The sequence below is a fragment of the Macaca nemestrina genome, chromosome 5 (assembly GCF_043159975.1).
Source record: "Macaca nemestrina isolate mMacNem1 chromosome 5, mMacNem.hap1, whole genome shotgun sequence".
In the NCBI taxonomy this organism is placed as follows: domain Eukaryota; kingdom Metazoa; phylum Chordata; class Mammalia; order Primates; family Cercopithecidae; genus Macaca; species Macaca nemestrina.
In genome coordinates, this window is record NC_092129.1 from 180,838,342 (window position 1) to 180,863,027 (window position 24,686).

General features: G+C 46.2%; 1 protein-coding gene across 4 annotated transcripts in view; it reads left to right on the forward strand.

Annotated features, from left to right (window-relative positions):
* LOC105487323 (solute carrier family 22 member 23) overlaps positions 1 to 24,686 on the forward strand; it is a 189,751-nt gene that overhangs the window by 36,603 nt on the left and 128,462 nt on the right. For all 4 annotated transcript variants that reach the window (XM_071097704.1, XM_011750775.3, XM_071097705.1 and 1 more), the window contains exons 2-3: positions 4,469 to 4,572; positions 10,125 to 10,279. In XM_071097704.1, the coding sequence (XP_070953805.1) occupies positions 4,469 to 4,572; positions 10,125 to 10,279 (259 nt within the window). The remainder of the gene's footprint in view (positions 1 to 4,468; positions 4,573 to 10,124; positions 10,280 to 24,686) is intronic.

The following is a 24,686-nucleotide window of genomic DNA, read 5'->3' on the forward strand; positions in this document are numbered from 1 at the left end:
ATACAGGTCCAAAAACAGTCTACCAGATTTTCTCTGACTCCGCAGTTTTTTTTTTTTTTTTTTCTTATTTTGCCAGAACACAGAGCAACTAACGTGTGTGAAACGTAGACACACTCGGGCGTCATTTGTCTCACCGCTTAGTCATGGCTCAGAGGCGTCACATGGCATCATCATGAATGTCCCTGGTCTTGGAAGAATGACAAAGCAAGCAAGCCTAAGATTATGAAATGGGGCCATGACTTTAGTGCTTTTATGATCTTGTTAAACCTGCTGATGAGGTGTTAACAAGGTTAATTAAAGGATGCTTTTCATTGTTCTCTAGGGAATGGATTTGAGGGAGATTGGAGTTAATGCAGGGAGACTCTTGTATTAGTTCAGGAGAGGGAGGAGGGCTGGTGACTTTTCCTTATCTTGTCTACTTACCCCCTGCGAATTCCATCCCAAGGAAATTTGACCAGAGAACAAGGTTCAATTTGCAAAGAACAGAAGCCAGTCTGGTATTTCAGGAGATAGGGACTGAATACAGGGAATAGTGCTTACTGAGTTGCTAGAGCAACTGTAAACGGGCCTCTGGAAGGATTCCTGGAAGAACTCTGGAGAGCTAGCCTGTCCAGGGAACTGTGCCTCCATTAGGAGGCTGAAGAATTAGAAAGTCACTGTCCCAACCACTGGTTCCAAGATCACACCTCCTTAGCCACCTCCAGAACTGTTGGCTCCCAGACCACCCAACCCTTGCCAGATCTGACCAGCAAAATGGATGTCTCCCTTCCTCCCCTCTTAACTCTCTTCCTAACTCAAGTCATCCGGAAGTTAGAACAAGGTTGCACACAGAAAGTTATTTTGGGGTGTGCACATGATTGGCAGGACCAAAATCACATTTGAAACTGTAAGTGTGCCAGAATCTGGAAGTATTGTTTTTGGCCTTCCAGCTCGCACTATAGGAGCACACACCAGAAGGAGACTGGGATCACATGAGTGAGCACCTACCCCATCCCTATAAATCAGGGTGTCTGTGGGGGCCATGGAGCATGGATGGTATGTTCAGGACATATTTGAAAGGTAAAACCTGCTGGAATTGGTGATTGATTTGATGGAGAGGGAGGTGACAAGGGTAATGTCAGAGACAAAACCTATTAGATTAAGTTCTGGTTTTGTACTTTTTAAAACATTACTCCTGTTATATATTTTTTTTTATCTGAAAAACTATAAATTGCTTTAAACATTGCTTACCCAACTGGTCAGTGAAATGACCAGTTGCCATATCTTATCTAGAGCAATGTGAACAAATTTCAAGAGCCAGGTGACCTCAAAGCTTCCTCATACTTCTGAAATTCTTTAGGAGATTATACTGTGTCTGAACATATTTTCTTTTCCCGGTACATTTTTGTCAATACCAGAAGTAGAAGTCAAACAAGGGTGTCGGCGCCATGGGTTCCCCCAGCCCCACCCTACCCTGCTAAACGGCGGTGGCTCCAGGATGGCAAGGGTGGTGTTGCGGGCAGATCCCCAGGCATGAGTAACCCTTATCATGGTAAACTTGCTGGGCCTGGGAATCCAGTTGGTTTACTTGTTGCTTCAGATATGCTGTCTATTCTTGTGCCTAGTTCAGGAGGGTTTAAGGCAGCAGGTGACTGCCTCGCCCTGGGTTTCCCGCCCCCCTCCCCAGGGGGAAGCCCACAGGCTGGGAACTGTGGAGCCAGCCATACTTTTAAGCAGGCTTCCTCTCCCTACCAGCCGTGCGAGTGGCCCAGTCTCCCTCCACTGTCTTCGTTTTCCACTGTGGCACTGTTAATGGATAGGGCTGGCCACTGAACATCTTATTAGCTAGCACCTTAATGGGGTCGTGGCTGCCGAGGCCGGGTCTGGTCATTGCTCAGGTGGCTGAACTCACAACAGTGTTGGCAATTTCCTCCAGTCCCCTGAATGCTTTATTAAAATTTCTTCTGCCTCCTGGCCATCTCATAGAAGCATAATATACTCATTTGCATCCTTTAACCTCAAGTAAACTCATCAGTGGGAAGTCTTGGTGAAGACATGAAAGCATTTCAAATGACTCCCTGCCATTGAGACAGCAGCTGGTGCCCTTCTTCCCGGCAGCAACCTGGGGTCGGGACGTGTTCCTCTCCTGCCGAGACTGTGCCCAGCCGAGGCTCCCAAAGGCATGATGCAACTGGGAGATGAGTGGTTACAGGTGTCGTGAGCACCTCCCCTGCCAGAGTGTGTAAACCAAGCTGGAAAAACAGAATGTGCACCCACTGTGATTTATGAAGCTGTCACTCACATTTTAAGGCAAAACCTGCATTCCTGAAGTTAGAAATAGGTTGCGTGGTGAAAGGTTTTTATTATCAAAACTACATTTTTTCCTAGAAACAGCATACATAGGTGGATGTTCGTTTTCCAGGCTTGCCTGCAAAAGCCCACTTAACTCATCACCTAGCTGGACAACCCTGCAGGGCCGAGCAGCAGCAGCCAGTCTTTTGCGTGGTTCCCACAGCGTTTTCGCTTCTCCCTGCCCTTGGGAGTTGTTTGAACCCCAGCCCAAGACAGTGAAGCTCATTCATTGTCTTCAAAATGGCGGGGCAGTGTCGGCAGGTAGTTCCGAGTCGCGGGGCAGGCTTGCTGAACCACACTGCTGTGCTTACCTGCAGGAGTTTTCATCCAGTGGGCCTGGGATGGGGCCCAAGAACTTGCCTTTCCTAACTAGTCCCCACGTGGTGCTAACACTGCTGGTCCCTGGAGTACAGTTTGAGGACCACTGGAGCAATCATGGAAGGAAGTTAACCCTGTAAGGAGCTCCTGTGTCTGAATTCTTAATAAGAATCTGTGCAACCAGCAGTGCCCTGCTCCCCAAATTCATGAATAAACCCTGACAACAGCAAATTCCAAGCCGTCTTTTATTGACGAGGCCCTCGTGCAGTCTGTGCTTACATTCCCGTCTTCCCCTTCTTCCTGGGCCTGGCGTTGCAAATCACTCTGGAAGCAGGTGGGGTAGAAAAAGAAGTCACCCTCCTCGAGTCTCTGGAAAGCCATACCTGTGTCGGGGCATCGGCGAGCCAGTGTGTGTCCCAGGGAGTCCGGGGCAGAAGTGGGGACATTGTGACAGGTGGTGCTTTTCTACTTATCCCCGCCGGGCACCTTTCCCTGCATCCACTGACACAGAGCGTGGCTTTTCCTGAATTTTAGGGACGCTAAGAACCACAGCTGTGGCCTCCGGGGCCTCGAGAAGGCTCTGGAAGTTTGGAAACATGGGGCAGGGCCTGAGCTTACAGTGCTCTCTACGGATCCTCTGTGCTGCAGTCTGGGGTGCACAGAGACAAGGGGCCAGGGGAGACATCTAAGAAGACAGAGCTAGGATCAGGGGTCAGCCCACCACCTTCCATGTGCCCGCCCCCCTCCAATCCTGCCTCTGCTCCCAGAATACCTCCCGCTGTGGCATTCCCAAATGCATTGCGTGCGTTTCTTCAGCTGCTTCCCCGCACCACCCCACCCCCGTCTCCACTGACCTGGAGTTGCGAGGCCAGAACCGGAAACTTTGTCCACTTCTTTGCAGCAGAAGCAGGGCATCTAGACCCCCAGCTCTGCGTCTGCATGACCTGGCCAGCGGAGACCCTGCTTAGTTGCCCCTCTGGCCCAGATGCCAGCTGCATGTGGATTTGAGTCCACACTTGGACACGCATCACTTAGAGGGAACAAACAGGGGTTTCTCTCCTGATTCTGCAAGTGGAGAAAGGAAAAATGAGAATATTTTTTGTATTTTTCTTATCAAACAGTACAATAGTCTGAATGTTGTATTTACTAATTGACCGGCTTTCTCTCCAAGTAGAGCAGATGGCTTTAGAGGGGAAATAGGAAAACGCAAGGGACATTTCCAAGGGCAAAATAGAATGTTTATATTTCATATTTACATTTAATTACATGGAATTATAGTTAAAGTTCATATTTCAACATTCACTACTAATGCTTGCCTTTATTTTTGAGACTCCTCGTAAAGTTTGGGGAATGTTTTGGGATGAAAATGCAGAAGTTACTTTTAACCTCCTCATGTCATCATGATGCCCATGCAGAAAGTCGTCAGGGTCTCCCAGCCCCTGGGCACTCGGAGCAGCTCGTCATGGTGAGGGACCACTGGTCCTCAGGGATGCCTGGTCTCCGTCGCTGCCCACCTCTGCCTCAGTTTACATTTCCCATGTTGGTTGGCACAGAAGAAGACACATCCCCAGACTTCCTGCATCATTCTGTGCAGACTTATAATCTGTCCCAGACTAAAATGTTACATTTCCTTTTGTGGGCAAATTATATGTCTCATTGGATTTTCAAAAATGTGGAAGAGACTCTGAATGGCGTATGTGGCATGGTATTGGCAACGGTGCCATGATCCCTAGAGGGTTATTGTATTGCCCTTATAATTGAGTACGATGAGCTCTGTGTATGTTTCTCTCTGATTTATTTTCTATTTGCCCCTCTCTAGTGGGATCTTGTGTGTGATAATGCCTGGAAGGTCCATATCGCTAAGTTCTCCTTACTGGTTGGATTAATCTTTGGCTACCTAATAACTGGATGCATTGCTGACTGGTGAGTACCAACGTGCCCGCCGCACGAACCTTTGGAGGCCACAGCACGCCTTTGCTGGCTAAAGAAAAGTAGTCAGTGTTAGCTTACCGTGGCCGTCTTTTCCCAGTGCCAGAGCAGAAGACCAAAGCCGCCACGTGGAGAATGCAGAGCTCAGAGAAATGGCCCATGCATGTAGCACATTTGGAAGTGTGCATTTACACTCAAAGCAATTCTCTAGCTTCTAGAATCTAGCAAAACCAGCCTGCAGCCCCATCTACCTCTAACTTTTGATGTTTAGTTAGAGCTTGAAGACTTATTTGCAGGGCTCCAGGGGGTGGATGCACTGAGGGGCGGATGCAGAAGATGCATTAAAAAATAGGGGCTGGGGGAGCTAAAGACCCTTCCCCCATGCAAGCTGAATGAGTCAGGCAGTGCTGATTAGCACCTCTGAATGTCATACAGATTTTAGAGAGGGACAGTCCTTGGCTTGGCCAGGAGATGCCTCTGTGGGGTCTTCGGGGAGCTGCACCTTGAGTGATAAAGAGCATTTGGGTAACAAACATGGGCTCTGTGGGCAGGGGAGGGTGGTGGCCAGAGGTGAGAATGCATGTGCTTTGTGTGGGTCGGAGAGGAAATCCGGGTACCCAGAGCAAGGCAAGCAGTTCAGGATGAAGGGATGAGGTTGGTAGGACAGAGGTCTGTAGGTAAAGATGGTAGCAGAGACAGTAATAATGATAACATTAGCAGCTGAAAGATTACCATGTAGCAGGCACTGTGCTAAGTAGTTCCATACATTAACATCTCCTTACAACACCCCTAATAGGAGATGCTATTATTACCTGTGTTTTACAGTTGGAAAAGCACAGAAGTGTAAGTGAAATCTCCAAGTTCACTCAGTTTTAAGCTGGAGGGCCAGGACTTGAAACTCAGCCACGTGGCCTCAGAGCCTGCCCCTCCACCAGGCTACTGCAGCGCTTTTATTTAAGGCACTCTGTGGTCACAGGGGCAGCAGCGGTGATGTGTCTAAGCGGGAGGCAGTTGCACAATGTTGACAGGTTTTTCAAGTAGCGGGATTGCTCAGGAGAGAGGCGTAGCGTAACTGTCTCCCCAGCTTACATTCTTTTATCTTTTTATCTTTAAAGGATTCTTTTGTGTGTGTGTGTGTGTGTGAATTGGGACTTCTTGGCCTTGATGAAATAAGGGCCCAGAGTGATATGGAACAAATTCTATAGGTTCTGTGACCTCTGCCCCTCAGTTAACTGAGAATGCTGGCCAAGGCAAGTGCCTGGGTGGACAGCAGCAGAGGGTCACATTACACATGTGGAAAATTTCCTCCAAAACCTAGCGTCTATTTGGGAGTTCCTTGAGCTGGCATGTAACGTGATTTCCTGTGTGCTTGACATCTGCCTCATCGTCATTTGCAAGTGCTTCTCATGGACACGTTCTCTGTGGACAGCAACAGAGAAGCAGTCAGTGACCTCTGGAGACCTATGCAGGGAACCCCTTGGGGGCTTTCTTTGGTAGAGGCAACACAGGGTTTATTTTTTAAACCGAATACTTGAGTTCATAGGTTTCTAGTGTGAGCTATATTGGTCTAAAATATACCGTTTCCCAGAAATCTACATTGAAATAGGTTAGAAAAATATACTAATATAATCCATGTCACTGTCTTTCTAAAAAAATGCAGACTCGACTGGGGTTTTAGTGCCCTTATTCAATAAATGATTTAATAGAAAAGTAAAAATCGACTTTTATGGATGAACCAGTCTGTAATAGTTTAAATTGTTTCAAGGTTGTTTTCTTAACTTTCTTCTTATACACACGTGTGGTGTGGCCTCCCTGATCACACACCAGGCCTGAGGACAAAAGAGTGTGGGTCTTGCTCTTAGAGTAACCAGAAGTCTGACATCGCAAACCGTTTCTCTGCAATTGCTTTTCTGAGGGTCCTCCTCAGATGGGCAAGATGGAGGGGGTGCCCTGGGAATCAGGGGCAGGCTGTCTGAGTGGTAGTTTTTGAACACTTTGAGTGGGCTTCCCTTTCAGTTTGAAAGCTTGGTATTTTTCAACCCCGTTTTCTGGCATTTTACTCCCTGCCTGAGCCTTGCTTAAAAGGAAATAAACCCATTTAAAGGGAACTCCAGACCTCTCGGCTGTGGGCCCTGTTTCATGGCTGCAGGGGAAGTGGATCAAGTCATACAATACGCTTCCTGGGGCTGCAGTCAGCATTTAGTAACATTTAAGTAGTACACTTCTTTATTTAAAAAGTTACTGTTTCTGACACCAAGTTTTGTCTGGGGATGTTCACTGGGTATTGGTATAGAATCCGCTAGCTCAGGTGGGTAGGAGGGCCGATGGCCAGTGGCCCCAGGGATGTGCTCCCTTCTTTGCTATGTTTGTCACTGCAGCAGCCCTCTGCCTCCTTCCCCAGCCCGCCCTGGGATGCTGGCCAGTATGAGCTTCCCCAGAGGACCCCTTGCCTGCCAGCTCCTGGCCGAGTATGGCCAGTGTGGGGAGCACCAGCTGTAGATCCTCAGGGGAGAGGAGAGTGAGGTCAGGTACTTTTATGCCCAGCTTGCTCTCTACCAGGCTGGAGGGGCCAGCCACCTCCTGTCCATGACCTCCACACAGCACCTCTTTCTCTCTGGGGCCAGGACCATCCTTCCCCTACTCCCCGCTGCCGAGAGCCACAAGGTCCAACACCATCTCTTGTGGGTTCCCTCTCAGCTTGTTCACTCTTCTGTAAATAATCCCTTTATTAAAATCTCCTCCAGTCACTTCATTTGAGTGGGACCCCTGTTCCCTGTTGAGACCCTGTGTCAGTTCTCTATGGCTACTGTTACAAATCACTACATGCTTGGCGGCTTCCACACCCCAAATGAGTGATCTTACAGTTCTGCAGTTCACAAGTCCAACAAAGGTCTGACTGGTCTAAAGTCAGGGTGTCAGCAGGGCGGCGTTCCTTTTTACAAGATCTAGGAGACCATCTGCTTCCCTGCTTTTTCTAGCTTCTAAAGGCCACCTGCATTCCATGGCTCACGGCCCCATCCTCCATCTTCAGAGCCAGCAACGTCAAGTCAAGTCCTTCTCACACCGCTACGTCTCTGGTTCCCTGGAGCCAGGGGAGGTTTTCCTTGTCATTAGATTGGACCTACCTGGAAAGTCACCTCATCTCAGGGTCCTTAAGCTTAATCTCATCTTCAGAATTCTTTTTGCCATGAAAGGTAAAATACTCACAGGTACTGAGGATTAGGACATGGACAGATTGGAGGACCGTTGCTCTGCCCACCACAGATCCTAAGTGACAAAGTCCTCTGCATTACAGACAAGGACTGTGGCTTTATCAGTCATCTCTGAGAGGGTTCTGTCCTGGGAGCCAGTTTCTAGGAAAACTGTCCATACTTGTAACTAACACGTGTTGAACGCTTGCTGAGGCATTTGTTCATATCCACTCCTGTCGACAACATTATGAAGTAGACATTAATTGGCCCTTACCAAAGGGAACTCTAGGCTCATTTGAACAAGCCCAGCCTTACTCCAGATCACATAGTTCAGAAGTACTGATCCTGGATTCAGAACCAGCACGCCCTGGCTTCAAAGACCGTGTTTGCCCTGTAGACCTTGATAAGTTTTACTTGTTGATTTTAGCAACTATTTTTTGGGAGGCAGGGACTTAGAATGGTTGCTACACGCTTAAAAAAATCAAACATCTTTTCTAAAATATCAGAACAGAGCAAACATTGTTTGGTAGGCGTCAGGGATATAGAAATGCAGGAAGGAATGAGCACTAAAACATTTCATTATTTATTTTGTGCCAGGCATTGCATCTGTGCCCATCAACCCCCCAGTGAAGGATCTCAACACTCCACAACATGGGATGCTTATCCCCATTTCATAGACCAGGGAAGTCAAGCGTAATGCAAGATGTTAGAGTTAGTTCATTTTTCTTCATTTTAGGAGAATGACTAAAGCTGTGTTTTAAATTTATTTTTGTAAATGAGTTAGATTTGGACGAAATCAGTTCACAGTCTTTTCTGGTAAGGGCTTCCTGACCCCAGCACTGGACAAGGGAAAGTAATGGCTAAAATCTCTAGGTGAGATTATTAACTTACGTTGAGCTCCTAGCCTTGACCTTGTTTCAGTAAACCAAAGTGACTGACGGGAATGGTTAGAACTAAAAGTTCTGAGTGTAATTTCATCCTGTTGTTCCTTTCCCTGTATTTTCTTAAAATTACATCTATCTCTATAGGGTAAGGCCATGCCTGACCATTTTTTTTTTTAACAGTTTTATTGACATATAATTTGCATCCCATAAAACCCACCCATTTTAAGTGCACAATTGAATGAGTTTTAGTATATTTGCTGAGTTGTACAGCCATCACCACACTCTGAATGTAACACATTCCCATCCCCTTAAAGGATGATAGAAACATCACCGCCCAGTCCTGGACAACCACAAATCTACTTTCTGTTTCTGTATATTTGTCTTTTCTGGACATTTTACTTGCATGTAGATGCCTTGTAATAAACACATCTAGGACAGTTCGAGCCCCTCAGCTCCCCTTTGTGGTATTGGGGACACTAGGTCTGGATTTTTCCCCCTTTTTTCTCCTGGCAAATAGCATCCACTGTGCCTCCGTTTCTCTGAGTTATCCTTTAGACCAAGCCAATCGTGTTTGATGGAGAGTTGTTGTTGCCACTTTATTTCTGATCGGTTAATGAAGGAAAGATGGAAAGTTAGCATGGGGCCACAGGAACTGGTGACTTCCCCATTCTTGTGGACCACCCTCTACTGTCCTCCCAGGCACTCGAGAAGCACATCGCCCCCTAGTGGTCGCTGATCTGGAACTGGCCAGCTCCAGGACCCACGAATTGAGGGTGTCTGTGGCCCTTTCCAGAGAACCATCACAGCCTGGACTCCCTGGCCCTCAGTCCAGCCAATGGACTGCACTGTCAGCTCACTATCAGGTCACTGGGCATTTAAAGTTCACGCTATCTTACCTTAGTTGTGATCCCTTAAAAATTACTTCTCGTCTTGTAGCTGAAACAAATTGGCAGATGGCTTGGCCCTGGCTCGAATAGGCTGTGTGTAGGATCAGGTATCTGACTTAGTTAACAACCTGGGGAGCGGAAACAAAGCCGCTTTGCTTGGTGACCATGTTGACTTTTGATCCAATCCCAAAGGTCAACGATTTCTCAAGACTTTTTATGCTGGGTGTATCAAGGTTCCTGTTTGGAAAGTTATTAATTTTGTTCCTCTTGCCTTGATAATTGAATTATATCACTATACACTCAGAAATAGACTCAGCAACAGGAATTGGGCTCAAGTGTGAATTCTCTTACTCTGTAGTTGGTTGATCCCTGCTCCCTTAGCTTGAGAATTAGGGGGTTGGGCTAAATCTCCCTTTCTACCCCTAGTAGTCTAGGATCTAGTGAAGTGGGTATAGATGGCACAGGACTTTTTGGCCAGTACTCATTCAGCATATATTGAGTACCTGCTGGACACTGGGTTTCAGCATCTAGCATCACTGTCTTGTTTCACAATGATTCCTAACTTTTTCCCTCTCCATATGCAGGGTCGGCCGGCGGCCTGTGCTGCTGTTTTCCATCATCTTCATTCTGATCTTTGGACTGACTGTGGCACTGTCAGTGAATGTGACAATGTTCAGCACACTCAGGTTCTTTGAAGGATTTTGCCTGGCTGGAATAATTCTCACCTTGTATGCATTACGTAAGTAGGAATCTTCACGACTAGTCTTGAAAGAATTTAGCAAAAGTATGATTGCCTGGGAGGTTCTGGGGAAGATACTATGCATGCTGCTCGTTTGGGATGGCAGTTTTGTGGAAACACAAACACTAAAGGCCTCGAGTGTTGTGAAAGAGGCTTTTCAGGTGATGCCGTGAAACGTTTCACTCAATCCTGATCTCCAGCTCGGGCTCAGTGCACATCAAAGGACACGGGAGATTGCGTAACTGCTTGGAGAAGTGGCGATCGCTTCTTTCCTGACATGGAGAGGCTTTGGCTTTTCTCCAGAATTTTCTGCATTGACATTCTATATGCTTCTATCTGGTGCATAATTGGGTATCCGTACAGAATCCAAATTTTCCACGTTCTCATGTCCACAGATGTGACCTTAAGTGGTCTGGAACTGAAACCTAAGCATTGGCACTGGAAAAGTAAATGGCAAAATTTGGTAGTTTTGGTCTTTTTAGGAGGATGAGACATTTCTTTCATTGATCTCTCTTGTTTGTTGGCTGTATTAACTCTGCTGAATATAGTCAGGTTTCACTTATTTGTAGGTGGTGTTTGCTAGAACACAACCACAAACCCATAAGGAGAAGAAGAGTTTGAGGCATGGATATTCTACTTATTTGCTGGCTTTATACTTTTAGTCACTTTGTGGAAAGATCTGTTGGGGATACTGTAAGATTTTCCATATATTTTGTCTTTTTCTCTTTCTTTGACAGCGTGCATGAGAGTCAGATATAGATTAAGTAGCAATTTCTAGTATGACAAAATAAGAATAATTCTAATTCTTTTAAATTTGCGTTTTAAATACTTCTTTTAGATAGCTAAAATTTTTGCTCCACTAGAAATCTAATCAATTCAGGGCATAGTTTTATTGTCACAGGAAGGAGCAGACACAGAGAAAGGCTACCGGTATATTCTTCTAGATTCATAGTTGGCTGCTTTGTCATCAATGTTTAACTGAATTGTAGTTTCTTAAAAATCACCTTTTCCAGTTTACTTGCATTTATCTTTGAACTCTTGTCTCTTGGGAAGTTCTTTAGGAAGATATGAATGACAAGATGGGTGGGCCTGGGTGATGGTGGTTGGGGACTCTGTTTCTTTGAATAAATAATGTGAGTATTGGGCTTGAATCTCCCCAGGCAAAATGCCTGTGCCATTGTCTATGGCCCTGACCCCTGTCAGTCTGTGCAGAGGAACAGGTCTGAGCACTTTTCTGCAGAAGCCTCCTGGTCCTGCCCTCAGGCAGCACCTTGGCCCACACGTGTGCAGGTGTGCTGGGAGCATTGCTCCAGGCGGCCGTCCTTGCCAGGCTTCCATTCTCACAGGGGGAAGGCAATCCAGTCCTCTCACATGGATGACCATAAAAGGGCACAGCTCTGCACTGGGACAAAACGGAATAGCTGTGCTTCAGGAGCTCTGTGGAGAGTATAACCTCAGTCTTGCCACCCCCAGGCAAGAGAGTGTTCATGGAAAATTGCCTTACCGCAAATATGGTGTATTGGTTTTATCTTGCATGCCAACTACTAATGACTGGCTGAAGCTGCCAGAGAACGGGGAGAAGACTTCTGAGATGACTTCGGGGCTCAGCAGAAGAGAACACCTTGATCCATTAGCCATGTCTGCTAGTGGCAAGGAAGGAGGGTAGGGAAGGGCTTCCTGTGTAACTGGCATTTGCCATCTGGAGAGACTGTCCGTGAATGAAGCTAGACCAGGAGTGAATTGTACCTGAATGGCATTGTTTCCACCTCACATATTCATAGAATTGTTTTACTGACTTGCACTGTGACATCATGCCATTGACCTCTGACTATAAAATATTATGTCGAAGATGTGTTTTCACTAGATTACATAGTGAGCTCTTTATAGCAGAAAGTTCTCTTCCACTTCAGAACCATACAAAGAATGTACTTACCCTAGGAGACTGCTTTGCTCCAATCTCCTGGGCACAGAATCATATAACCCAGGGGTTAGCAAACTTTTTCCGTGTGGGAAATTTTTCAGGCTTTGCAGGCCATGTGGTCTGTCACAGCTACTCACTCTGCCATTGTAGCCTGAAAGCAGCTATAAAGAATATGTAAATGAGCAGGTGTGGCTGTGTTCTAATAAAATTTTATTTATAGAAACAGATGGTGGGCCAAATTTGGCCAGTGGGCCATAATTTTTCAACCACCGATGTACGTATTTGTGTGCGGGCCTGATAACACAGGCTTTAAATTCTGGCCTCTCTCCTAGTTTCGTCTTAACTTCCCTACTTTAATTTCTGCTTTGTCCCGTTTTTTCTTTCTCCATAATTTGCGTGATTTTGTGTGTATCTTGTTAGTATAAGCAGCCTTAGATTTTTTCCTGCAATAAAGCAGGGCATAAATAAATGGTCATGTTTTCTTGGATTGGGACCACAAATTAAATAAACATCATGACAAATGCCATTGCAGTGAAAATGTCCCAAGTATCAACAAGTGATTGACCCACTGTTAGACCTAATAAAGTATTTGGGGTTACACAACTAAACTAAACTAAACCAAAGGGCTGTGAATGATGACTCGGAGTTTATTGAGATAATATTTAAACAATGATAATTTGGGAGAGTTGGTTAAGAGATGGCAAAAGAGCAAAGCTTCCAAGAGAATAATCAGAAGGAAATAAAGGGAGAATTTAAAAAGGAAATAGTCATAAAGGGCAGGTGGGATTGGGGTAGGATATGGTTGAGATGACTCACGTCTCTGCACATGTGGCAGTCTTGGGAGAAGGCAGAGACTGGTGGCAAGAAGTTAAGACAGGAACTCCCAGTCAATAAAGCTGAGTCAATAAAGCAGAGTCACTGAATATCCAAATTAATGTACTTGCTAGCATTTTATACACAGTAGTATTTATGCCTAGGTAATGCTCGGTAATTTGTTTTGCTTGAAGAAAGTTATTGATAAGCCAGGTCACAGGGTTGAAGTACTTCTTGACTCTAAAGGGAAGTTTAAAACTTTGATTTTTAAAGTTTTAAATAAAGCATTGACTATTTGGAAGTTCCATTTGTAATGGCCCCAACTTCTTTTCTTCCTCTAACCATAAGGTTTTTATCTCACTTAATGCATCTGCTGGAAAGGCCTGTGCTTTCTCAGAACAGAACTGGATAGTGTTCTTTTTTTAGTCTTGCAGGTGCTTGGCGATGTAAGTAGGGAAAGTAATGATTTTTGCAGTTTTAGTTTCTTGTCTGGCTTGCCGTGAGGGTGGACTCTTCGTTTAGAGAAATGCTGCTGACTTGTGGACATTTTCTGCTTTATTCGCAAGGCTGCTGAAGGTTCTTTTTCTGCTTTGGAGTTTTTCTAAAGTACATTCCAGTTAAATACTCTACACTTTACGTTTGTTTCCCTTAAGTCGCCAAAGGGAGATGTGGTTGTGTAATTAGTACATAAACTAGAGATTACCGGCATCTTCCTCAGGAGTGTTTGCATGGAAGCAGAGTGCACGTTGGCAAGAGCAAGAGAGAACAAGCCAAGCTGAATGGATTTCCCAGGCACAGTAGTGGCCTCTAAGACCTTTGTGAGACACTGAACTCATTTCTAAATACACTTGGGCTGGATCAGTGGCCTCTGGACACACACACACACACACACACACACACAGAGGCAGTCAAAAAACTGACTTAGCAAGGCAAAGGGCATGGACCAAGAAAAGAAGCAATAGATCACATTTTCCTATTTGTTTATGAAAATACAGTCTTATTTTCAGCCTGAAGAAATGGGCACTTCTCAGCCCAGGCGGACGCGATTTGTTGTGGTATGCATCCTTTTCCTAACCAGGATCCGTAATATCACAGACAAGGTAATATAGCACTGTGAAGAATGTCTTTCTTCAAATGGAGCCATGAGAGATGATGGTTTTTTTAAGTTGATTTGATGTTGGACGTAGTCAGTCCTGTGAGAGAGAATTTTTTTTTTAATAAAAAATACTGTTTAAAAATGTCTCTTCTAACTTGATCTCTGCCTTTTCCCTCTCCACTTCTAACTGCCTCCCCCAACTACACTTTCCCAGTTTGAAATCATGAACAATAACTTTTGCTGATAAAGACACCAAACCTTAGTTACTGTGGGCAAATGAAAGTTTTTTTCCCCCCTAACAATGAACCATTTTCTTGAAAAAGTCTCTCAAAGATGTTCTTATTATAATAACCCTCCTTAAACCTAGACAACCTAAATAATTGGATAAATGTTACACAAGATCAAGGAGCAACCAGAAATTTCACAGCGACTCAGTTACTGATTACATTGCAAAAATAGAAACCAAGTCTTGACTTAACTGGTAATAGACTCAGAGTTTGCTCTGGGCGGGGTGCTGGTCCCTTTTTCACATGACGCTAATGGTTTTAGACACTTACAGAAGTGATTGAGTAACTTCTAATGTGCCGGTGTTGGATGGCTTTTTCTTTCTCACTATCCCATATATTTTTATGCTTTGCTATTTCCCTGAACTAATACTGCTTGCAACATATTTCAGTCAACAGGATCGTTAAGCGTCAGCGCTATGCTATACATGTTAAAAAAAAAAATGGACTGAACCAAATGGCTCCATGGAGTGGGTTGTCGAAGCGTGGAATGAAGAGAATGGAGATTGCCGATGTCAACTAGAAATGGCTTCAGCTACTTTGTGGGCTTCTGGGGAGCAAACATTTGCTGTGCGTTTGGTTGAAGGGAAAGTTTCACATGAATATGTGCTCAGTCATCTCTTTCTCTCCACCTGGTTTCCCCATCTTCAGATACGTGGGCCTTCCCAGTAGCCGCAAGTTCTCAGGGCAAAAAGACCTTCTCCCGGTAGGGCCAGCTCCGTTCACAAGGCTTTTTCCACCAAGGACATGAGTCGGAGTTTACCGAAGGCCTTTGACGAACTTTTTTTTTTTTTTCTTTTGAGACAGAGTCTCGCACTGTTGCCCGGGCTGATCTCAGCTCGCTACAACCTCCACCTCCCGGGTTCAAGTGATTCTCCCGCCTCAGCCTCCAGAGTAGCTGGGACTACAGGTGCCTGCCACCACGCCTGGCTAATTTTTTGTATTTTTGGTAGAGGTGGGGTTTCACTATGTTAGCCAGGATGGTCTCAATCTCCTGACCTCGTGATCCGCCTGCCTCGGCCTCCCAAAGTGCTGGGATTACAGGCCGACAAATCTTTTTTTTTTTTTTTAGCTTCAAAGGAATTTTGGTTTTACTGAGGTTCAGATGGGCACAACCAGGAAATTGGAGCAGACTGAGGTCTCTCCATTGGTCATTTTCTTCACTGGAAACACGTTACTAACCCTGTAGGCAAACTGCAAAAAGCAAAGGAATAAATGTCTAAGCCAAAAGTAACGGCATTTGCTCTGTACCCTACAGTCTTCCCTGTCCCACCTCTGAGCAGTCAGAGCCTCTGGCCTCACTGCGGGGTAAGAAAGAATAGAAGTGTCTGGTGAGGCAGCTCCAGCCTTGGGAAGGCGAGGATGCTGCGGTGGCCAGTTAGACAGGGCCACTGGTCATGGGTCTGAGCCTGGAGGGGTGAGCCATCCAGCAGGGAGCCACAACATGCCACTGAAGACTGATTTTTCTCAAAGTTGTGCCAGTCCTTCAAATAAAAATGTGCTCAGGCCTTTCTCTCTATCTCTACCTATATGTTAGCCAAAACCTGGACTTTTCTTTCTATAGACATTTCTCTGGAATAAACGCAAATGTCTCTAGGGCATGTAAGGATATGTCATCTCACCTGCATATTAAAAATGGAAATATGAGGACAGAGAAAGAATAAGCGGCCGGTGGCATCACTGAGACCCATCTGCCTAGTCTTCTGTCCAGAAGTTTGTGCAAGAAAACATGTAATTATTGCCTAAATGTACAGATAAGCTTTCCAGTGCACATATCTTTTGGTGTTTTGAATTTGGTGAAGGCAGATCTATGTCCAAATCAGAGGAAAATAGTAGCAAATATTCAGAGATATCTGGGCATTTTAAAATTAGAGTATTTGGATGCTTTTCCCTACAGGGGAGGTTGTTCTTAAACTGTGCATCAAAACCTTACGGACTAGGTTTTTTCCAGACTGGAATTTTAGTAGTGTGTCTGTGCTTCATTTGAAACAAAGCTGTTCAGTACTCTAAAACAGGAACTGAAAAGATCTGGAAATCAGGAGATCTGAGCTGGACTGCAGACTCCACAGTTGACTGACAGTCACCGTGACAGATTGTGAGATCTCTCTGAGCTCATGTCTCCGTCTCTATAAAGTAAGGGGATGAGATTTTAAACCATGTTTTGTGTAGCTGTGCGATCCCTTCCTGGAATAACTCATGGAGAAAACGAATGGAAAACAAAACAAATGGAAAACTATTGAGGTCCAATATAACTTCCAGTTTTAGAATCCTATGACTTTTGAATTCTTAGCCTTTAGCCTTCCTCAATGTTGAAGATTTCTTGGGGTGGGAGTGGGGGCAGTGAAACCCGGGGTGCTTCCTCTTACCCGCCCCCCCAGATGTGCTGGTCTCAACTCCACACTAGTAACTAGAGCTGTTGGACTTCCATCCTTCCTCACTGTGTGGCTGCTGCACCAGTGCAGCTCTGCAAAGGTGAGCTGGGAAGAGATGCTGTGATAGGGTAAGATTAATGGTTAACAGCTTCCCTTTCCCCAGGGTTCCAGACCCTGCCCTCATGTCAACAACCTTGCCCTTGCTGGCCCCTGCTGGGAAATCCTTTCCTGCTTGCTCCATTCACCTCTCTTACCACATGTTTGCTAGCTAGAATCCTATTACACTCCCTGGGAGTTTTTTTCCTTTTTTTTCACACCTGGACAGATAGGATGGGACCTGAAGCTAAAAGCTGAGTCGACCAGAAAAGAGTGTTCAGGAATGTAAGAGAGCAATATTGGGCTGAATTTGTTTTGTTCTGTGTTCTTAAAAGCAAATTAAAAGAGGAAATAAATCAGTCACCTTGAAAACAAGTAAAAAAAAACAAAAACAAAAACAACAAAAAACATTAGGCTTCTTGAAAACATCCAAATGTATCTGGTGGGAAGCAAACATTACTGGTTTGCCAAGACTTGCTGTTAGTGAAAAGACAGACTCTTGGCTGAGAGCACAGAGAGAAATATAACTCAAATGGTGCAGGGCCATGAAAGTTTGTTGTCAATAACCGTTTCTCAAATCAGCGCATCCTGCCAGATAGGCTCTGCTACAAAGAGTTTAAGTTTTAGTTTTTCATGACCTGCATGGAAGCACAATTTTCTCCTTTGCTCATTTGCTCCATGAACATGTGAGGACCTGTCGGGTGCCAGGGGATGCACAGTTGGTTCCTTGATTACGTACTAAACCCTCGCCATTGTTGAGTGTTGAGGACATAGAGGCTCACTCAGAGTTTAGTGAGTGAAGAGGCAGGGACACACCCTGCTGGGACGGTGGGCACCAGAGGAGACTCCTGAGCTGTGAGTTCTTTGGGGTCAGGGAGAATAGGTGTTTGCTATCTTCAGTGGGTGCTCAGATCCTGGAAGAGCTTAGTGCACTCTGGGTAGTGCGGGTGATTGGTGTTAGCTGGAGCCTAGTGCACTCTGGGTGATATGGGTGATTGGGGTTAGCTGGAGCCTAGTGCACTTTGGGTAGTGTGGGTGATTGGGGTTGGCTGGAGCCTAGTGCACTCTGGGTAGTGCAGATGATTGGGGCTTAGCTGGAGCCTAGTGCACTCTGGGTAGTGTGGGTGATTGGGGTTGGCTGGAGCCTAGTGCAATCTGGGTAGTGCGGATGATTGGGGTGGGCTGGAGCCTAGTGCACTCTAGGTAGTGTGGATGATTGGGTTGGGCTGGAGCCTAGTGCACTCTGCGTAGTATGGATGATTGGGGTTGGCTGGGGCCTAGTGCACTCTGGGTAGTGTGGGTGATTGGGGCTTACCCAGGGCCTAGTACACTCTGGGTAGTGTGGGTGATTGGGGCTTAGCTGAAGCCTAGCACTCTGGGTAGTGTGAGTGATTGGGGTTGGCTGGGGCCTAGTGCACTCTGGGTAGTGTGGGTGATTGGGTTGGCTGGGACCTAGTGCACTCTGGGTAGTGTGGGTGATTGGGGTTGGCTGGGGCCTAGTGCACTCTGCGTAGTGTGGGTAATTGGGGCTTACCCAGGGCCTAGTACACTCTGGGTAGTGTGGGTGATTGGGGCTTAGCTGAAGCCTAGTGCACTCTGGGTAGTGTGGGTGATTGGGGTTGGCTGGGGCCTAGTGCACTCTGGGTAGTGTGGGTGATTGGGGTTGGCTGGGGCCTAGTGCACTCTGGGTAGTGTGGGTAATTGGGGTTGGCTGGAATCTAAACTATGAGTAACAAAGCCAAGGAAGAAGGATGGAACAACACACACAGACCTGTCCTCCATGACGTTAAGGCAGTGGCAGGCCACTGAAGGATCTCAATTGAGAAAGAGAAGCCTTTAGATGAATGTTTTGGAGGAATGTCTCGGGCTACAGTGTGAGCAGGCTAAAGAGGAAAAGAAGGCCAAGCTAGCAGCTGGGAGGCTGCTGTGATAGGGAGGCAAGGAAGAAAAGCCTGAATGAGGGTTGTGGCCATGGGGCAGGAAAGACTCTGAGGAGGCAGAATCGCAGCCTCAATAACTGAAGAGTAGGGAGAAGGGTGAAGGAGTACCAGGGGACTTGTCTGGATAGCTGGAGAGAGGGGATTTTTCTCTGAATGGTGAGACAAGGGATTCGGCCCAAATAGTCTATTCTGATTCTAAATCCTATAAAGTTTGAAGCTACTGACCACTCCCTTCCTCCCATGAGTCTGCCAGGGGAACATGATGACTTCTGTTTCAGACCTGGTAAGCTGGTGGAGCCTTAGGGCATCTGAGAGGATTGATTTGCCAGGAGATTTGTTATTCAGAAGTTCAGGAGCAAGGCCCCTGTGTCCTCAGGATGAAGGTAGCAACTAAAGGCTACCAGAGCTGAGCTCACCCAAGGGCTCTGTAGCTGAGCAACAAATGGGTGGAGTAGAAGAACCAGTGGAGAGAGACAGGGAGGAACCGGCCGTGTGGTCAGTGGAAAGTCAGACCAGGCCGGTTACCAGGGAGCCAAGAAGGGGCTGACAGCAGAGTCAAGTGATGTAGAACATTGAAAAATGTCCTTTGGGCATAGCAAAGGTTGCCCAGTAGGTCAGAGGTAAGTGTGGCAAAGCAACTTTAATTTCATGTAGTGATTAATGTAATGTGAATTATTTCAAGTATAGGTTTTAATTTGTGTATGCCCCCGAGAAGCACTGTCTTATCCTATGCCAAGTATTTTAGAAAGTTACTCTTTTTTTTTTTTTTTTTTTTTTACTGTGGTAAAATATACATTATATATAGTTTACCATTTCACCTTTTTTGTTTTCTTTTTTGAGATGGAATCTCACTCTGTCACCCAGGCTGGAGTGCAGTGGCACAATCTCGGTGCACTACAACCTCCATCTCCCAGGTTCAAGCGATTCTTCTGCCTCAGCCTCCCAAGTGACTGGGACTACAGGCGCTGCCACACCCAGCTAATTTTTGTATTTTTAGTAGAGACGGGATTTTGCCATGTTGGCCAGGCTGGTCTCAAACTCCTGGCCTCAAGTGATCCATCCACCTCAGCCTCCCAAAGTGCTGAGATTACAGGCATGAGCCACCATGCCTGGCCCATTTCAGCCATTTTTAAGTGTGCACAATTTAGTGATATATTTCCATTGTTGTGCAAGAAACTGCTTTTTTTAGAGTGGTAGATGTTCATTATTATTGAGAGAAAAAAACTGAATGGGAAGGCAAGTCAGTAATGGCTGTTTTTGCTTAAAGTCACCTGAAACGTGATATTCCCATGTCTCAATAACTGGATATTCAGTTATATTTAATACAGTTGAGTTGAGTTAGAGAGGCAGTTTTGTTCTGATGTCCCGCCATCCATACTGAAAGGCAGCGTGTGAAGACTTGCCATATCCCCTCCCTCTTTCTCATCAACACACACCCAAGTGCACACATGTATGTGTGATCATGCAGAAACAGTTGAGAAGATGCTTGGGTGGAATCCAAGCTTGGATTGAAAGCCAAGCCCCCCACTTGCCAGTTGTGACCTTGAACAAGGTAGCTGACTGCTCAAAGTCAGTTTCCTCACCTAGGAAAGATTGGGCAGGTGACTGACAGGATGACCATGATTGCCATCTGTAAAACCACGAAGTTCTAGGGAAACGTTGGTGGACATTTGCATGTTTGTGACATGATGGCCACTATCCTACTGCAATCGCCAGTGGTGCACTGAGAAAATCAGTCCTGTCCTCTTCCACAAGGCCCATTCATGTGAGGGAATCTCCAGGCTCACAGCAAGCTTGGGAACTTTGGACTGTGGCTGTCTAGTAGCTTAGGGCTGAATAGCAGAACAACTGGTGGGTGGGGGCAAGAATCTGCTTCATAATTGTTTTTCCAGTGGCTAGCTTAATAAATTACCTCTCTTATAGCATCCATTTAGAGCTTTTAAAATTCATTTTAAAATGCAATCATAGGCCGAGCGCAGTGGCTCACGCCTGTAATCCCAGCACTTTGGGAGGCCGAGGTGGGTGGATCACTTGAGGTCAGGAGTTTGAGACCAGCCTGACGACCATGGTGAAACCCCCGCCTCTACTAAATAGAAAAATTAGCCAGGCATGGTGGTGCATGCCTGTAATCCCAGCTACTTGGGAGGCTGAGGCAGGAGAATCGCTTGAACCTGAGAGGCGGAGGTTGCAGTGAGCTGAGATTGTGCCATTGCACTCCAGCCTGGGCAACAAGAGCAAAACTCCGCCTCAAAAAGCTAAATGCAATCATATATTGCATTTTGAAAGTCTTAACAATGTCAAGGGTAGGAGAGGACAATAAACTCAAGAAAAAATTCTCCTGGACAGATCATTCCTAGGACTCTGCTATCCAACTCCCTGAGTATCCGTCACTCACAGAATGCTTCATTAATTGGTAAGAAAACCCACTGAAGAAATAGAATAGTGCTACTCATTTTCAAGATTTATCTTATCTGTATGCAACCTCTCCCTTTCCCTGCCTTGTATTAATCCCTAAAAACGCCTGTAAACATTTTGTTCATATTGTTAAATATTAACTGAGGACATTGCTCATTATCTGTAACACGGCTGTAGGCTTGGTCCTGTTGTTTGCCATGTTCTGCCATAAGGTTTCACCGCCTTCCTTCTGGAGGGCCGGATGGCAGTTCCTGTTTGCGACGTGGCTGTGTGAGAATGTGTGTTTTCAGGATGGACATGAATGGCTGCTTGAGGAAGGGCCTTGACTTTGAGTAACACATGGTTCATTTTTTTTTATTGTATTTTCAAATGGCTCTTCTGGGGGAAAAACAGTTAAGGAACCACATTCCACTTGCTGGCCCAAAATCCATGTAAGACTTAGCAAGTATTTGGGGTGAAATGACCAGCAGTGCCTTGTTTTACACATTTTATGATGTGAGTTTGTGGTCCCTTCTGAAGAGGAGTTCCGTCTGCATGGTGAACAACCTCCGAAGTCCAGCAGCCAGGCCTGTAGGAACCCAGCTCGCACTGGCCCAGACTCTGGAAGCAGGGCCTCGCTGGCGATTCTCTAAATGGTGAAGTCAGACTCAGGGGTCTTCTGAGTGTTTTTTGGGTTTTTTTGGTTTTATTATTTTATTGTATTTTTAAGAGTCAGAGTCTTGCTCTGTTGCCCAGGCTGGAGTGCAGTGGTGCGGTCACAGCTGACCAAAGTCTTGACCTGCTGGCCTCAAAGGATCTTCCCTCCTCAGCCTCCTGAGTATCAGAGACCACAGGCGTGCACCACCATGCCTGGCTACTTTTTAAATTTTTTGTAGAGATGAGGTCTCACGATGTTGCTCAGGCTGGTCTTGAACTCCTGGCTCAAGCAATTCTCCCATCTCGGCCTCCCAAAGTACTGGGATTACAGGTGTGAGCCACCACATCTAGTCCTGGTGTTTTTAAAGCTAAGATCTCTACCCCAGTAGAAACCAACGTCAAGGAGCCTGAGGAGGCAGGGAAGGCTGCAGCTGGGGTGAGACGCTCTTGGGTGAAGCTGCAGGGCCTCCACTTCAGGGCAGCGTTCCCAGGTGACAGAGTGGGACAGCTCAGAGGGCCTCTGAACCTCCTGCACAGAACACCGAGACCAGAAAATGGGTCTCTGATTAAGGGCTGTTATTTTCTTTTCATTTTTCCTTCCACAGGGCTTTTGATGATTCTTGTAAAAAAAAAAAAAAAAAAGAGTGCTTTGTATCCAAGCAGAGTTGGCTCTGCCTGCCCCTGTTTGCTGGCTGAAAGGTGTTTGTGTCCTCTCTAACCTCCGCCTTTTGAAAGCATGCCTCGCTTGTTGTTTGCTTTGTGTCAGTTCTGGGAAGAGGCTCAGAACTCCCTCCAAACCAAAGTCAGATTGTCAGGGTTGGGGGCAGGGTTAGGGATTAAGGGCTATTTAGTTCTAGTTCATTTCCCCATCCATATCAGTTTTAAATAATAAATAAATTTTGCTAAGTTCCCATGGGGCGTAGAGGTTTTCACTATTTCTTCCTTGACATCAGTTTAACATGTCAAACTGGCATTGCTAAGTGTGCGAGGCTCCCAGGGTGAACAAGGACCCTGAGATGGAGAAGAATGCAAGGGAGAAGATGATTTCTCCTCTTTGGTAAATAGTACTGGCTCCTTTGTGTTAAGGTAGGGGCATGTGACTACCCTCACTGCACGGGAAGTGCTTGCTGGGAGCCCCCAGGCCCCCCGTTCTTGGTCATTTGCTCCCCGTTGGGCTGACCTCAGTGCTTGGAGCATGATTGTGTCTCATATCTCATTATGTCATTTCCTTACCTCTTTTTAGAAAGAACCATAGACAGCCCTGGAGTGTAAGAGTTAGACCTCTAGTAGCTGCAGTGAATCTTGGCTTGAGACCTCCGTTTTGGCGCCCTCCAGCATGTGTGCATGTGTATAGCATGGTGCTGTGTAGCTGAGCACTGTTTTGATATTAAGGAGTAAAAAGGGATTGAGGCTATCATGATAGTGCCTTGATAACCATGATAATCTATTTAGTAAGCATTTTCTAAGTTCAGAAACTATGCTGAGTTATATACATACATACATACATACCTGTACACAAATATATAGAGATGTAAATTTCACAGTGACCATGTAAAGTAGCTCCCACAAATAGCCCCATTTTACAGTTAAGGAAACTGAGACCTCTAATTCCTGGACCTTGTCTAATTTGCTGGAGATGCCTTTAAGCCAGAGATAACACTTACTGAGCTTGTACGCTGCACCTTCCCTAAGCCCCTCTCACCAGGGAGCCTGGCCAGCCAGGAGGTGACTCCATAGGTGACACAGAATTGTCATGTGGGGACTGTGCAAAGGTGAACTTTTTCACTGCTGAGTGCTATGGAACTATTTAATCCACCCAGTAATTCTGTGATATGAGCACTCATTTCACAAACGGAAACCTGAGGCTTAGGGAAGGTAACTTGCCTAAGGTTACCTACTAATAAAATGGGAAAAGTTACCTTGTCCCCCTTGCAGGGTGTGGGATGGGGGAATGGGTCACTCCTCCAGTGCGCCGCTGCTCAGACCTCTAGGGGAGCATAAAGCGGGCAGGCTGTGGGCTTCAACCCCACAGCAGTGTCTATGGGTGGATGTTTACAGCTCCTGAAGCCCCGGTGGGCATGTGTTACAGGGTGTCTTTTAGTTTAGCCATCAGTGGGCAGCTTGTGTTAGCTCAGTCAGACCCCTGCCTTATTGCAAGGACAGAGGCCTTTCTGTATCCCGGGGTTCTTGCCTTGGTGTACCGGAGGAATCCGATCAACCTGGGTTTGGAGAATGAGTGCAAGGTTTTATTGAGCGGAAGTAGCTCTCAGCAGATGAGGGAGCCAGAAGGGAGATGGTTTTTCCCTGGAGTCGGGCTGCTCGGCGGCCTGGGCTCTCCTCTGACTGCCCCACCAAATTCCGTGTCATTCTGCTGGTCGATGGCCTGCCAGCCTGCCAGTGCATGCCGGTGCCTGCCGGTGCATTCTTCTCAACGTCCAGCCGCCTGTGTGTTCCTCTGCTGATGTGCTCCTCTCAATGTCCAGCCGCCTGTGTGTCTGCCTGCTAGGGTCTTGGGGTTTTTTGTTTGTTTGTTGTTGTTGTTGTTTTGTTTTTGAGGTGGAGTCTCGCTCTGTCACCAGGCTGGAGTACAGTGGCGCGATCTCCGCACACTGCAACCTCTGCCTCCTGGGTTTAAGTGATTCTCCTGCCTCAGCCTCCCGAGTAGCTGGGACTACAGGAGCCCAGCTAATTTTTGTATTTTTAGTAGAGACGTGGATTCGCCATGTTGGCCAGGATGGTCTCAATCTTTTGACCTCATGGTCTGCCCACCTTGGCCTCCCAAAGTCCTGGGATTACAGGCATGAGCCACTGCGCCCGGCCACCTCCGGGGTTTT